Source organism: Arvicola amphibius, chromosome 10, assembly GCF_903992535.2.
Source record: "Arvicola amphibius chromosome 10, mArvAmp1.2, whole genome shotgun sequence".
Classification (NCBI taxonomy): domain Eukaryota; kingdom Metazoa; phylum Chordata; class Mammalia; order Rodentia; family Cricetidae; genus Arvicola; species Arvicola amphibius.
This window is the reverse complement of record NC_052056.1, coordinates 122,870,425-122,886,552: the sequence shown is the minus strand read 5'-3', so window position 1 is coordinate 122,886,552 and position 16,128 is coordinate 122,870,425. Positions and strand designations below refer to the sequence as shown.

Sequence of the window (16,128 nt, the reverse complement as noted above, 5' to 3'; positions counted from 1 at the left end):
AGTAGACTGATGCCCTCATGGACCACAGACATGTCTTCCACATCCCTCCAAACTGTGACTCACAGACCAGAAAGTTACAGACCGAACTTGATCAGTTCAATAGCACGGGGCCACGGCACCACAGCCACAACAAACTATTGTTTATATCGAGTGTGTGTGTGAGAGAGGGAGAGAGGGAGAGGAGAGAGGGAGAGAGAGAGAGACAGACAGAGAGAGAGAATGTGTGTGTGTGTGCATTTGAATGTGTATGTGTGTGAAAAAGAGAGAAAGAGAGTGTGTGTGTGTGAGAGAGAAAGCATGTGTATTTGAATGTGTGAGAGAGAGAGCATGCACATTTGAATGTGTGTGTGAAAAAGAGAAAGAGAAAATGTGTGTGTGTGTGTGTGTGAGAGAGAGAGAGAGAGATAGAGAGAGATAATGTGCATTTGAATGTGGGTGCGCATGTACATGTGTGTGTGTGTGTGTGTGTGTGTGTGTGTTCTGAGGTTAGCCTTATCTTTCCTCAGGGGCCATCCACTTTGATTTTTGAGGCAGAGTCTCTCATTGGCTGGAGTTCACCAAGAATACTGCCCAGGCATCAAATCCCAACTAGCCTCCTGTCTCTGCCTCCCCAGTGCTAGTATCACAAAGCATGTACCACCCACCCCTTGGCAGTTTACATTTTTTTTAAGAAGTACAGCAAGCACTATGGGCATTGTGCTGTCTTCCGGCCCCTCCCTACTTTTACTATAAAGGTTTGCCCATCACTGCCTCTATGCTACACAGAGCACAGCTTCTGCAAGCCTTCATCTCCTGACCCAGCGACAGCACAGTTTTTTTGGTGCAGGACTGCATGGAGATAGGGCAGTAGGGTCCTCAGAACCCACTGCTGAATGTTTAATCTCAAGGACTCATTCCCTCTCAGTGAGGGCTCATTCTCAGTTTGGAACCTACACTTCTTGGACCCACTGGACACCATCCTTTACTGGGGCAGCTCTGGACAGTCGACAGAGCATGCGTGGGTGCTGACATTCATCCAGCCTGGATCCCTGAGGGTTGCTGTGGGGACTCAGCGTTCAGAATCACTACCTGCCTCCTGGAGGGACTCTTTCCTGTAGAGACGTGGCTACTGTCTGCGGTCATGCTTCAGTACTGTCTACTGGTCCACACTGGCTGTCGTAACAGACGCCACTGAGTATGTGAGTCCCATCCATGTGCTTCCTGACTATATGACTTCCCAATGGGCTCAGCCGCTAAGGCAGACAGGCCACGGTGTTTGTTCCCTGATTTTCTCTCTGCTGCAGGCCACTAGGCTGGTGAACTTGCTGCAGCCTCCTCTATGTGACCATCTTCCTCTTGCTCTTTTAACCCACTGGCAGTTATTGGTCCCCTTCTTGGCCACTCCTGGATGCTTCCCCCTATGTGGCTCCACACACAGCTTTGTTAGCAGAATCTTCATACGGGTTTGACCTTCATGCTCCGGCAGATTGCTCTGATGGTCTGAGTCCATGATGTTGTCTAGCCAAGCAGGGAGATCTGGGTTTTCCATGCCTCAAGACTGCACCATGTAGCCCACCATTGTGGGGTGATGGTGGTGATGGATCTGAATCCATCTCACAAGAAACAAAATTGTAGCCACCGTCACTGAAGCTGTTCCCCACACCCCCCACCAAGCCTGTGCTTGGAGAAGAACACATTCAAGTTAGTAATCCTCTATTAAGGGCAACTGGAGGCCGGAAGAGCTGTCCGTGGTGCTGATCCGGTTGGCTGCACAGGCAAGGCTCAAACCCCAGCCCTTGGCTGGTGTTGGCAGTTCTTTCTGACATCTTGGTCAGTGTTGTCTTCCAAAAGGAACTCGTGCCAAGAATTTTTTAAAGAGGCATTGGTGAGGATCAAGGTAATTAAATGATTAAATGTCTTCAAATGGATTCCTTCGGGGGCACCTTTGCCTGACAGCTGCGTCTAAATGCAAACACAGCCTGGGAAGCAAGGCCTGGATTCATTTGCTCTGTCAGTGACTGACAGAAGCTCACCATCATGGCAGCCCAGATGATATCAGAGACCTTGATATGAGATAAAGGACACATGGCATGTCCTATGTGATGACAAAGCCACCTTTAGCTGGCAGGAAGGCCAGCCTCAAAACCAAGGCATGGCTCCATCACTTAACACATGTATCATTTAGACACCTGTGAGACTCTGTTTCCTTATCTTTAATTTGGGAAAGACAGTGGTAGGAGCCCAAGAGATTCTTATCAGGGAGTGCCCAGAAGTAACAATTGTCTTCCAGGAAGGGCACGCGGTATCATCGTCACCAGTTCCTGCGCTATTGGAAATAGACACTGTGAATTGTGGGAGCTTTTGCTCTCTGGGAATCATCTTATCAGCTATGCACTGGATACAATCATGCTTAGAAAGCCAGGCAACCTACACAGCACTGTTTAAACGCATACTACAGGGCACAGGACTCGCACTGTGACTCTTAAATGAGTGTCAGCCTTCTTAGATAAATGGAGAGCTCACTCAAGCTATTCTTCCAAGTCAGGTCATGTTCATCACTCATGGGGGCAGCTATAAGGAAAGAGCCATGGGGAGAACGCTGTCCTCTCGTACAGTGGGAGACTTCACATTCTGGCCAGGGCAAGGGCTTACCAGTGAGTAGCTGACTCACAATATATCCTCAGGAGACCGGTTTCTGGTTCCATCCAGATCTGCCCCATCCCCTCCACAGCCTGATGTCAGACTGGTTATTTGAGTGTGTGAGTTGAGGAGTGTCCTGCTTCTGGTCTCCTCAGCCTCCCAGAACATGCTCGCTCACTCCCAGAGTGTCCATCTCAGATGGGCCCAGAAGGAACTGACACACTTTGATCTGTGACTCTGAAGTCAAGGGTAACCTGCGAACCCCTCTGCATCCTACCGCGTCCCCAGGCAAGGCAACAGGCAGAGCAGCTGCAGATTTTGGGGCCAGGAATAGATGGGGTTGCCTGTCAGCCAATGCAGTCCTTTCATGACTAATGAGCATCTTCCAAGCCTGCAGGACAAACTGACAACATTTCCCCCATTAATCTAAGGAGGCTGATGCCACAGTCTAGCCAACAATGCCAGGCCCTGGTGCAGAGTTGCACAGGCTTAAGCACTGCCGTGTGCTGCCCGGCTTTCTGAGCACATCTGGGAGCTATCTCTGCTCCCAGCCTTCAAGGCCTGCTTCATTAAGACCCAATCCCATGTGAATTGTGGAACTGTGATTTGGCATAATGTGAATGAGTCACTCAAAGAGACTCTCATTCTGGCAGTTTGGGGAGTTAGGTTTTCTCTCTCCCTTGACTGCTCCCACCTCTCTCTTCCTTCCCCACCCCAGTGGTTTGAACCCTAATTGAGAATTCATAAAGAAATATCTAGAACCGGTCCTTCAGGCTCCAATCTGAACCTCTTATTCACAATAAGCAGGTACGGCATAGAGCTTCGTGCTGCTGACATGGGCACTAGGCTGGCACTGGGCAGCAACTGGGAGCCCTGTTTTGTGCAACGGGACCTATACAGTGCAACACGTTTTTCTCTTTGTCTTTGATAGTCAGGGCTGTGTTCCTCCTGGGTTGCCCTGGTTATTTTCTTGTCAGCTCGACACAAATTAGAGTTGTCTTGGAAGAGGAACCTCAACTGAAAAAAAAAACACTGCCATTGGAGTGGCCCATAGATGAGTCTGTAGGGCATTTTCTTGACTAATGATTGTGGGTGGTGGCACCCCTAGACAAGCAGTCCTGGATGTCATAAGAAAGCAACCTGAGCAAGCGATGAGGAGCAAGTCAGTAAACAGCATTCCTCCGTGGTGTTGGCTTCAGTTCTTGCCTCCGGGTTCCTGCCTTGAGTTACTGGTCTGACTTCCTTTGATGATGGACTGTGTTGTAGAAATGAGCTGAAATGAACCATCTCCTCACCAAGTTGATTCTGGTATGGTGATGACCAGCCATAGAAACCCTAACCAAGACAGTGGTGAACAGCAGCTCTGAGCACCCATTGACTTGTTGGGCTCTTCTGTGGATGTCTTTTGCTTCCCACTGTCTGGAGAACTGAGAGTCTCAGTGGGCTTCAGCAAAGTGTTGTGAGAGAAGAAAAAGGGAGATGGGAGGGGGAAGGGGAAGAATGGAAAAGGGTGAAAAACTGAGCCTCTGGCCTGAAAACCCTCCTCCAGGACCTGAATCTGACACGATCCTGCAGGGGGATGCATCGCTGTCCTCAGATGGTGGCACTGCACTGGGGACTGCGGAAATAAGGCAGAGTCTTGGAGCTGTGTCACCCTCAAAGGTGACCTCAGCTTCTGGTCCAGAATGTGAACATGCCAGGCTGTATGCCCTGCGTCTTCCTAGTTGACATACTGCCTTCTACAAGAGGTCATGCCTATGAGTCAAACCTCTCCTCCCTTAAGAAAGTAGCTAATGAAAGGCTCTGGTGCTTTCTAGAACATTCCTCTCTTGGTCCTTGTTCATTCTTCCTCCAAATTTCCTCTCATGGGTCGATACTGCCTCCTCCTTAGGGAACTGGGGCCACTTACTCCACTGGTCACCTGCCTTTAGAGACCTTTTCATTTCCCACAGAGCCAGGCACATACTTATTTTTCTGGATTTGTATGAATTTATCTATCCATTTATATACATACCCCAGGAAGCAGGCTGTGTGAAGACAGTCCCATTCCTGAACTGTTATTTATTCCTTAGTCATTCAACAAACCCAGGCTCCGGGCACGAAACTTACCTCAAATCCTGATATCTGGCTCTTCCCATGAAAAGAAATCATGGTTGACCCGTAACCCTCTCTGTCTGCCTCGCCTCACCTGCCAGGCTTGAATCCTAACTGCAGGAGTGGTGGCACTCAGAAGGCAGAGGCTGGGGGATCTCTGTGAGTTCAAAGGCAGCCAGGTCCACGTGATAAGTTCTAGGCTAGCCAGGGCTGTATAGTAAGAACATTTCTCAAAGTCAAACTTTTTCTTTAATGAAAAGAGGTTTACAAAACTTCTTAAGCTGGGTTCTGACTCTACACAGAGCTAAGGTGCCCTGTGACTTGGAGTGTCCTGGAAGCCAGGGTCTTTGGAATAGAAAGACTTTCTCCCCAAGGCCTGCAGTAGCAAAGAAGAGCAAATGGATTGGGGCTGGCAGGCTCTCAGTGCAGTCCTGTAGGTGGGGACAGAGGCATCAGGGCCATCAGGAGGGAGCCACACCTTCAGGCTGCTCACCACAAGCCTATGCTACAGGCTGCGCCATAGAGACTGCAATGGGGCAGAAACAATGCAGGAATGGGCATAGTGCTGGCAGGATAGACACCCTGGGAGGGCAGGGGCAGCAGGGGAATAGGCCACCACTCCTTCCCACCAAGATGGACTGTAGCCCCTGAGCCCACACTTAAGTGGCCGATTCAGTTGTGTCACAGCAGCAAGAACGTGACGAGTACAGGCCTAGACCGGACAATCAGCCTCTCCAGGACCCCTCACTGCTCTCTTTCCGTCTGCCTTGCCCATGTCCAACAAGCCAGGTCCCATGCTTCACAGGTGACAAGGACTTTGTCATCTCTCTTCTCCCAGTCCAAACAAATCAGCTATGCCTGCAACCCTCAGGCATTTTGGGACCTTAGAAGATGCAGCCTGGGACTTCTAGGAGCTACAGATCTCTGCAGGGATCCCGCCTCTGACCCAGCCATCCCCAGTTACCTTTCTGAATCACTATCACTAGACGCCACCTCTTCCAACGCTGCCTGCAGGTCTGCGATGCGCCGGATGGATGTCTCCAGGTCTGCCTGCAGCGTTTGCCTCACAGCGGCCAGCTCCTCCACATACTTCTCCTGCAGACATAGACCATAGAAGCCATTGGACTCTAGTAACTCCACCCAACTCTAGAGTTCCAGGCACAAGGGGACAGCCTGAGCAGAGCCTATAGCTCATTAGCAAATCCTTCCCAGGCTCTGGCTGCAGATGGGGAAATGTTAAACCCTGGGGGGTCCCAGGCAGGTACAACATGTTCTACACAAGAGGGAATAGAGTATTGAGGGCCCTCCTGGCATCATGGCATTGCTCTTTATGAGTGTATGTGTCTAGAGACATGCTTGGATTTATATCACCATCACCCTGAGATCTCAGCCATCTTCAATGAACCAGTAAATGGGTCAACCAAGATGGGTCAGAGGCTCATGGGGGAGCTGAGCATGAAAGATGGACCTGGTGCAAAAAGTATGGGACAGCAGAGAGAAGGCTCTGCTGGCTGGGCCTGCATCTTCTGCTCTCAGGGAAGTTCCAGGCCATGGCTGGCTATGTGCTGCGACATCCACCATGCCAATCATGGACCAGCCCTCTAGAACCGTGCTCAAGCACTCAGATACGTGCTTCCTTTCATCAGAGTTTCCTTAGTCATGGTGTTCACAGCAACAGAACAGTGACTAAGACACTATACAAAGTAGGACTCCTCAGTACTCCCCCCACACCCCGCAGAGTGACAAACCTGGCAGGCATTTACAGGCCACTTTCTGTTTGAGCCTGGCAGGTGAGTCACGATAGTCATCTCACCTCAGGGCTGAGGGACTGAGGCCATTTAGCACAGGTGCTGGAACTCCAGCTTGGTGTTCCTGACTCCCTTTGTGGTACCCATTCACCGAGCTGGGTACTGTCAGGTACTGCCATACTCAATATCATCCTGACCCTTTGGAATACCTCTGATGTCCACAGAACATCTATTTTTCAGTTTTTCCTTTAACACCAAGCTTGTTGATGGAAGGGGAATTGGCTCCTGGGGACTTTAGGTAAAGTCTGGAGGCAGAGTCGGCTACCACGCCTTAGAGTACACTGTGACATGCAGCAAGCCACATGCTGTTGTATCCTACAATGCACCAAACTCCCCAAAATAAAGAATCATCTAGCTACATCCAGAATCTCTCTTCTGGAAATGAATTCCACAGGGGATAGACCAGAGGCAAAGCAGGGCCTTGAACATGAGCCCAGGGCAAGTACGGCCGATGAGATGAAAAGCTGAAAGTCTGAAGCTGTACCCAGCATTGGGATGGTTAGGGAGATCACAGTATGTCACTTTGATGTCATTAGATGGACATTAATAAAAATGTAGCAATGGAGAAGGCATCCTCGGACACCGTGGAGAAAATAGAACTACTTAGAGGACTGTCACCTGGGATCTACAGCAACCACACACAACACACACACTCACCACATGCATACCATACCTGACATATACACCATCATATACAGCATACTCACACACCCCACATACACCACACACACACGCACACCATATACACTCCACACACACCATAGCCCTCCCACACCATATATACCACATACACACACAACACCACAAGACTGAGGAGCTTGGAGTCTGAGGGATATTATGGGTGGGGTAGGGTGGAATGGGGTGGGGTCCTGGGAGATTTTTTTAAAAGCTGCTCTGATCATCTGGTTTCTTTTTGGTGGACTGTTCAAGGTAACACACATTCCTAATGATGAGAGTGTGTGCAAGGTAAAGATTATGGCTCATATTTGAGTGCAATTCCCAGACTCTCCACCAACTCCAGCAACCCTGTGACTACAGACAACTTACCAGGCTTCTCTGAAGAAACTGAGGACAGAGGCATCACTAGAGGCAGCAGAACAGGATCTGATCTGAACCCAGTCCATGGGACTGTGCATCCCAGGAACCCAGCTAGGACTGGAATGAGCTTAGTCAATATTCCTGTGTGGACCACTCTCCCCATTCTCCCCACAGGGAGCTGGCACCTTAATGAAGGCATGTGGTCTTTCTGACAAGACTGAACATTGCAGCAGAGATAGCCCAAAGCCAGGGCAGCCCTTCACAGAGCTGAAATTGGAAGAGAAATGTGGAGAGCAGTAGGAATGTGTAGGGCTTACATTTCAAGTTAGGCTGCCAGCCATAGAATGCCTACCTAAGGTTAGCAAGTGAGAGACAAGCTGGTGCCCAGCCCCAGACCACAGCCAGTGGACAGAAAAGGACATCATGACATTGGGGATGGGAGCTGTGAGTCAAAGTTCACATAGTAACAGCTGTGCTTTTGGAGAAATACAGGTCTCTGCTGTAGCCAGAGAACACTTATTTGTTCCCGGCTGCTCAGACCCCAAATAACCACACAGAAACTATATTAGTTGTAATACTGTTTGGCCAATAGACTAATCATATTCATAGCTAGCTCTTACATCTTAAATTAACCCATTTCTATTATAGTTTACCATGAAGCTTATGGTTTACCAGTAAAGCTCCCGGGCATCTGTCTCCTTCAGTGGCTACATGGTATCTCATTGACTCTGCCTTCATTCTCCCAGCATTCAGTTTAGTTTTCCCCACCTAGCTCTATTCTGCCCTGTAATAGGCCTAGGCAGCTTCTTTATTCATTAACCAATAAAAGCAACACATATACAGAAGGACTTCCCACATCATATACCCTTTTCTGTCTAAATAAAGAGGAAGGTTTTAACTCTAACATAGTAAAATTATATATGCAAAACAGTTACCAAGCAAGAATTATAGTTACAATATTTATATTTACCTTACCTTTTATCATAACTAAGGAAAACTATAATTATAACTATTTGCTCTTCAACTCCATCAAAGACCCCAGAAGGGTATAATATTACCTAAGTTAACAGGAAGTGCATTGTAAGCAACTTCCAAACCTCTAGAATTAACAGGGATATATCATTGCCTAGACAGTCACCCAAAGTTCTTCTGTAATGTTGCAGACATCCATCTTCAGCCTACAGGTCCATAGTATCTGCCAGACTTTTCCATGAAGCTGGAAATTTCAAGGACTTTTTCTGTGGGTCCTGCATGTCCAGTTCATATAGCATACCATCAAGTAGTCCAGGCAAGATCAGTTTCTTTCCTGAATGGCTAACAAACTCCATGAGGAACCTCTTTGATGCCCATTATCCTCTTGAAGTAGATTGGTGCTGCCAGGAACAGATGAGTCTCATTGTCATAAAAAGTCTAAGTTCTTAAAATATTTTAAATGCCATATTTTGTAGTCTTTGAAAGAGCTGAAGAATATCCATCTGAAATATATTTTCGTACATCTAGAAAACCTAACATGACTACAAGCTTGACTATTTTAGATGACTATCTATTAACCTATATTTCTTAATTATACATTATATTTTTAAATGAGATGCACAAACACAATACCTTAATCAAGAGCATATATAACAAAATTGACCTTAAATTTGTATCAGTAGACCAAGATTATACTAATGTAAAGTATTAATCTCTACAACATATCCCCCTTTAAATGTGAACAAACATTTATAAATAATATTTGGGAATTTGGGTATAGTTCTCTATAAACTGCTTCCTGATTTTTGTTGGGCAAAGTATTTTTTGGGTGGTAGGTTTACAGAAATCTTTTGGGAGGGTCTTGGTCCATAAAACGGCATTAGCCTGGAAGGAATCCACAGGTTCCCATCTTCTGTGGAAACAAAAGCAGAACCTCTTTTCCAAAGAAACATAGCCTCAAACCCAAATTTTGAAGTCAAGATATCTTTAAAATATATATGTTGGTCTAGTTTAGCAGCTTGTACAATGAAATGTCTCTCTGTACTTAGCTTATTCACAGTCAAAACATTCAAAGAAAACACAATGATATGCATAATCCAGAATTTCTGTGTATTTTCCATCTTTACATAGCTTATTTTCCTTTGCTCCTTTAATCTACAACTGCCTGTACTCTGTCTCTCTAAAGACTTTGTTTTATTTTTTTAAAAAATCATTTACTTCTTTTTGTAACTGTCTATACTTTTTTCTTTTCTCTCCTAAGCCTATGTACATTTATTCAACACTGTGACCCATTTGGAGGTCTTTTTCATCTGAATCTGTCTTTATTGCATATCTGTAATTATTTTCTGACCAGAAACGCTTTTTTTTTAAATGCTAAGTTGGCATGGCTGAACCAAATCCTCAGTCCTGCCTGTTGGCTCTGCCCAGTCCAACATGGTGAAGGCATCTTCACTGCCTCTGAGAGCCATGCATGCTGCCCCAGCTCCAGGGTCACAACAGATCTATGTTACCATTAAGCAACCAGTAGCATGATGCTCACAAACTCCATTTAAGAGCTCAGCCTCCTGAAAGAGTCAGAGTTCATGCTGCCAGCACAAACCAGGAAGCCTCGGTTTCTTATGCTGAGTCAGTAAGCCTTGTCTTAAAGGAGTCACAGCACTCCTGTTCACTGCCAGCAAACAGAGCCTATCTGAAAAAAAATGCTGTTACCAAAAACGCTGCACTTGGCTCCTGTTTTTGTGGGTCTAAAAGCCTTTTTTAAAAAAAAAGCTTTCTTGCCCCATGCTGGTGTACATCCTGTTGGCAGAAGCTGCTCATTTGTTTCCGGCTGCCCAGACTGGAAATAATCACAGAGAAACTATATTGTTTGGCCAATAGCTTAAGCGTATTTCTAGATAGCTCTAATATCTTAAATGTTAATTTTTATTTATTTTATTTATTTAAATAGGTTTATTTATAAAAAATAAATTATTTTATTTAAATAGGTTACTATTTCTATTATTTTATACTTTACCATGAGGCTCATGGGTTACTGGTAAAGTTCCCAGGTATCTGTCTCCTTTGGCGGCGGCTACATGGTATTTCACTGACTCCGCCTTCTTTCTTTCTCCCAGCATTCAGTTTAGTTTTCTTCTTTCTTTCTCCCAGCATTCAGTTTAGTTTTCCCACCTAGCCCTACTCTGCCCTGTCATAGACCCAAATTGTTTCTTTATTCATTAACCAATAAAAGCAACACATATACAGGAGGACTTCCCAAACCTCTCTGCCTTCTGGCTTAGCTGATACTTCCACAGCTGGACCAGATGGGCATGAGGGAATCACATGGAGTGTAGTGAATGCTGGTCACACGGCTGTTCTCTTACGGGCAAGGGTACTGAACATCAGAGCAGGGAAATTGTCCGCAGCAGAGCAGCTGTCAGGATGCTAAGCCCAGTGGTCATCTCAGGTGAGACCTCTCAGGCCCAGTGTGCAGGCTCAGGAGCCTCCTCCAGCTTTGCTTCCATGCCTCTTGTCCAGGTGAGGGTCATGCGGAGGCCTGCAGTTCCAACCACCAAGGAACATCCCAGAGAGTAGAGGAGATGGACAGGGATGGGTGCAGAGATGGGCGTTCTGACTCCAGTGGGTGGGCTGCACCAGAACTAAGCAGATGGGCAAGACAATGGGACTTGAGCAGAGATGAATCTGCCATTTCGCAACACTAACTGTAGGCTCTGGAGACAGTCAGATTACAGATACAGATCTCGACTGTGGGCTTACAGGCTGTGCAACCTCCAACAAGTCTCACAACTATTCGGGCCTCCTATCATCTCATGGCAAAGTAAGGGCAGCAGGTAAAGGGTAAATGTGCTCACGGAAGGGGAAGACTCAACCAATCACATGGTGTTGCTAACATCAAATTCCCAGAAGAAGAGCTTTGGAGAGGGCCACATTGTCCCTGTGTCACTGGGGAGGCATTCCAAGGTCAAACCCAGAAGAGGAGTTTGGAATGTGAAAGCTGGTGTCTACAGCCATAGATTGACAGTAAGGGACGTCAGGGGGAGGGGCTAACTAGATGGAGCAGGAAGAGTCTGACTATAGAGATCAAGACATCAGTTCCAATACTGTAAAGCCCAGCAAGGGCAGACAGCATAAAGCCCCTCGCCTCAATCAGAACCTAAAGAGATAAGACACACAACAAGAAGGGGCAGGTTGGAGGCAGCTGGCTCGGGCTGGGGACCTTCAGCCTCCTAATGAGATCCAGGGACAGATGCCTGCTGGTATGGCACTCACATCTGATCATGCTGGGCCTTGGCTCGGCTGTCCCTCAAGAGCACAACTGTGTTCTGAGGTCTGTTTGAGCTAAGGACCCTCAGTTGCTATTCCAGAGCAGGAAGAAGCTCAGAGGTGAGACATAAGTAGGATGTAAGCCTGTGTAGGTAGGTGGATATGCGCATGGCAGAACCCCCACAGAAACACACCTGAGGCTCAGACAGGCCTACAGCTTGAGACAGGGAGAGAAACGACTTCTGCATGCACCGCTGCATGCTGCTACTCCTCTACTGTCCAGTCATGCACCTGCTCATTAAGTGAACACTTATTGAGCACCTATTATATACCAGCATCCATGGAACTAACACCGTCACAGAACCTGATCCACCTGTATTGCTGACACACGACACATGGCAGGCAGATACATGTTTAGGGTGGAGACAGTCAGTGTTACTATGTGACTCTCAGTGACAAAAGACAGGATTGATGCACACATCATATTCACCAAGATAGATAAAGACAACACTGGGCAGCGTGTACTCCTGGCCCATCATCGCTCGAAGGAATCCGGAGCCCTTTAGACTTCCAGACTGATGCCTTCCCAGGGGCACTCCAAGCATAGCCACTACATGGGAAGCAGTTCAGACGATAATTAATGTCAGCAATTAAAACCGTCTTTGCTCATGACATTCAATTAGAGGCTAGCACCAATATACTAGTGCTGTCGTGCTGTCTGCTCTCCAGAGACCTCCTCTTGCCTGAGATGAGAGGGAGCTTCCCCCTCAGGCTCCTTGCCCCCGAGGCACTTTCTCCAGGTTTGGTTAACCTGTGCCAGGGTTTGCCTAAAAGGACAGACCTCACAACACTCCCGAAGTTGATCCATCTTGCTGTTTTCTGACACAATATAGACAGCAGGAGCTTCCTGCTCGGTAGGACGTGGGTGTTCGAGTGCATAGGTTGATACACATGTAACTATTGCCAGTGGCTTGCTTAGTAAATACAAGCACACATCTATCAACATCTGTGTAATCAGAAATGGCAAATATTTTCTGACTTCAGCTTTGTAGCCCAGGCTGGCCTTAAACTTTCTGTCCTCCTGCCTTCGCTTCTCTAGTACTTGGGCTTCCAGGCTTCCACTATCACACCCGGATCCTGTCCCAATATAAAATCCAAATGGCCTTGAATGTCGCATGGACAAGAGGATCCCAAGCAGTCCTGAAACATGCTGGAAACATGGAGTGTTTTTATATTCATCACATGTGTTTGCAACATACCCGAGCGCATGGTGACTACTGCTGAGTTAGTTCATAAATGAACGTGTTGATCTATAGTCTTGTTCTGACTGGCATTCCGCCGAATGGCTGAAGTTTCTCACCTTGCTTAATATTAATAAGATTCCTTAGATCCAAGCGCCGTGGAAACAGACTATAACCGGAGAATGTTGAATTACTGCTGTGGCCATTCTCCCTGGCATGAGCTATCAAAACATGCTTATGTTTTCTTTTTATGCTTTTCCAGATTCTCTACAGAGACGATGAATTATGTCTGTGTATTATGAGAAACTTGGAAAATGGCCTTCATTTCTCTGGTACACTGCAATTGAACTTCTCTCTACCTGCTCAAGAGTGAGAACGAGCCAGCTATCAGCAGGAAACAGGGCCAGGGAGCCTGCAGTCGCTGCTCCACGAGGTCATTCCCTTAACCATCCAGAAAATGCGCTGCTTCATTCTATTTTTATGGTGCAATAATAGATGCAGAGAGACTCATCAAAGGCCTCATTTTAGTTCACTTTCTGTTGCTATAATAGAGCACCCGAGACTAGATAATTCATATGGAGAAGACGTTTAGTTTGGCTCAGGGTTCTGCAAGTCCAAGGGCATGGCATCAGCATGTGCTTGGCTTTTGCCAGAGGCTGTATGTACCTGACAGAAAAATGGAAAAAGAGAAAGGGCCTGAGACACCATCAATGAGAAGAAGGTGGTGCCAGGGTCCCTTGTTGACAACTACTCTGGAGGCCACCACTTTGGTCTTCTGAGAGAACTCCAGTGTGTGGGCGTGTGTATGGGGGTGGGGGAGGTGGGTGTGTAAAACCTTAACCTCCACCTCCATAGACCAGAGTACCTCCTAAAGGTCTCACCACCTTTTGGCACTGTTATTTGGATACTTGGAAGATCAAATGTCAGTTGTTCTTTGCTGGGTACAATCGGATTCAAACTTAGCAGATCCCAAGGACACACTGATAGGGGCAGGGAGCCAGATGTGGCCATGCACATCTTTCTTTGATCCTAGCACTCGGGAGACAGAGGCAGGCAGATCTCTGTAAATTTGAGGCCAGCCTTGTCTACATAGAGATCTCCAGGACAGCCAGGGCTATACAGAGAAATCCTATCTCAACAACAACAATAAGAAAGTGGCAGAGACGTACACATTGAGACAAGTTTACAGGGCCGGCAAGCGTCTAACTGTTCCTCCTCACCTGGGGCAGACATGCCTGGTGGGTCACTGCACAGACTTAAGCAACCAGGGGCCAACGTCTCTTCTCTTCACCACCCAGCTGAGTGCTTAGGCCTCCAGCTGGCCTATGCTTTGCCCGTCAGTTAGCAACCAGAATGCCAGACCCTATCACGCCTGAATTGATGGCAATCAGCCCAGGAGTGCCCCTGAGTCCTCAAAGAACACAGAGAGACATATGGAGCATGATAGGTTTTCAGTGTGAAGCGTCACTTCTGTGCTGAGGGCTTGAGCGTCAGCTGGTGGAGATGTTTTGAGAAGCACCAGAAACTTTAGCTGGAGGGAGCTGGGTTGCTGGGCATGTGTCCTGGCACAATCTCTTGTCCTGCCCACTTCCTGTCTCTCTTTCTGATTCCTGGTTGCCATGAAGGAAGAAACGTTGCTCTGCCATGACCACCACGACACTCGGCTCATCACAGGGTTCATCCTAGAACATCCTACATGGTCTAACACAGTAAGAACATATTTAAATCCAAGGCCACACATGCTATAAACCACAGAGAGCTTCCTCAGAGTCAGTACACAGAGCTGTGTCCATGGAGGCCACAACTGTATCTCAAGATGATTTTGGAAACATGGATGCTTCAAGGTTAAAGGGGTCCTGAGAGAAGCTGAGGTTTGGCACTGTGTGGCAGGGGTCGGAGGCCACTGATGATGGTGCAGCCTCAGCTGGAGTGGAGACTCCAGCATATTCGAGATGGCAGGCTATGGTACGGAGCTGACCTGAACCCATGAACTGAGCTCTGTGTGCTGTGAATGACATGCTGGAGAGGTGGGGTTACCTAAGCCCTCTAGGGCCCAGAAGATCACGAGTGAGTCCAAAATGCTGGACACAGGGATTCTTATACTGTTGAAGTTTGGTTTTGCTTTGATCTGCTCATGACAGTGCTCTGATTTTTCCCCTCTTAGAATAAGGAAGTATGTAAGTTGTTTTATTTTTAATATTTCATTTTATAGGAGCCTACAATTAAGAGACTTTAATTTTTTTTTTGAGACAGGGTTTCTCTGTAGCTTTGGAGCCTGTCCTGGAACTAGTTCTTGTAGACCAGGCTGGCCTTGAATTCACAGAGATCCGCCAGCCTCCTGCCTCCCCGAGTGCTGGGATTAAAGACATGTACCACTACCGCCCAGCTGAGACTGAATTTTTAAAGAGATCTTGGACTTTAAAAGTATTAGGATTTTTAAAGACCATGGAACTTTTAAAGAAAGAAAAGATTACGATTTAATAGTGGTGCACTTGTGTGTCAGGTTGAGAAAGGTCAATTGCACTGGTTAGTTTCCGTCAACTTGGCACAAACTAGCATTGCCCGAGGAGGGGAACCTCGGCTGAAGAATCGCCTCAATCAGACTAGCCCAGAAGCAGTGGGGGCATTTTCTTGACCCTGAGTGATGTAGGAGGGTCCGGCCTAATGTGAACAGTGCTACCCCTGAGCAGGTGTTTGTGAGCTGTGTAAAGAAGCAGCCTGGGCCAGCCATGGAGAGCAAGCCAGAAAGCCACATTCCTCCATGGCCTCTGCATCAATTCATGCCTTGAGGTTTTGTCCTTACTTCCTTCAGTGATGGACTCCGACTGGGATGTGTAAGACAAAGAAACTCCTCCTCCTCCCCAAGCTGCTTTGTCGCCGTGTTTATAAGAGCAACAGAAGACAGACTGGAGTGGACTGGGGTGCATCAGGGTGGACCAGGATGGGGTGTTTCTAGTTAACAGAATCTGGGTATGATTAAGTCCATCTTTACGTTAAAATATTAACAATGGTGGAAGAACTGAGGACTTTAGTGTTGTAATCAATTCATAGCAATTTATTACAAGTTTTAGTTTCCTACATAAAACTGATGA

General features: G+C 47.1%; 1 protein-coding gene across 1 annotated transcript in view; it reads right to left on the bottom strand.

Annotated features, from left to right (window-relative positions):
- Positions 1–16,128, bottom strand: part of Myo18b (myosin XVIIIB) — a 191,843-nt gene that overhangs the window by 30,248 nt on the left and 145,467 nt on the right. Inside the window, exon 39 of the mRNA XM_038344547.1 lies at positions 5,678–5,808. Within this exon, the coding sequence (XP_038200475.1) occupies positions 5,678–5,808 (131 nt within the window). The remainder of the gene's footprint in view (positions 1–5,677; positions 5,809–16,128) is intronic.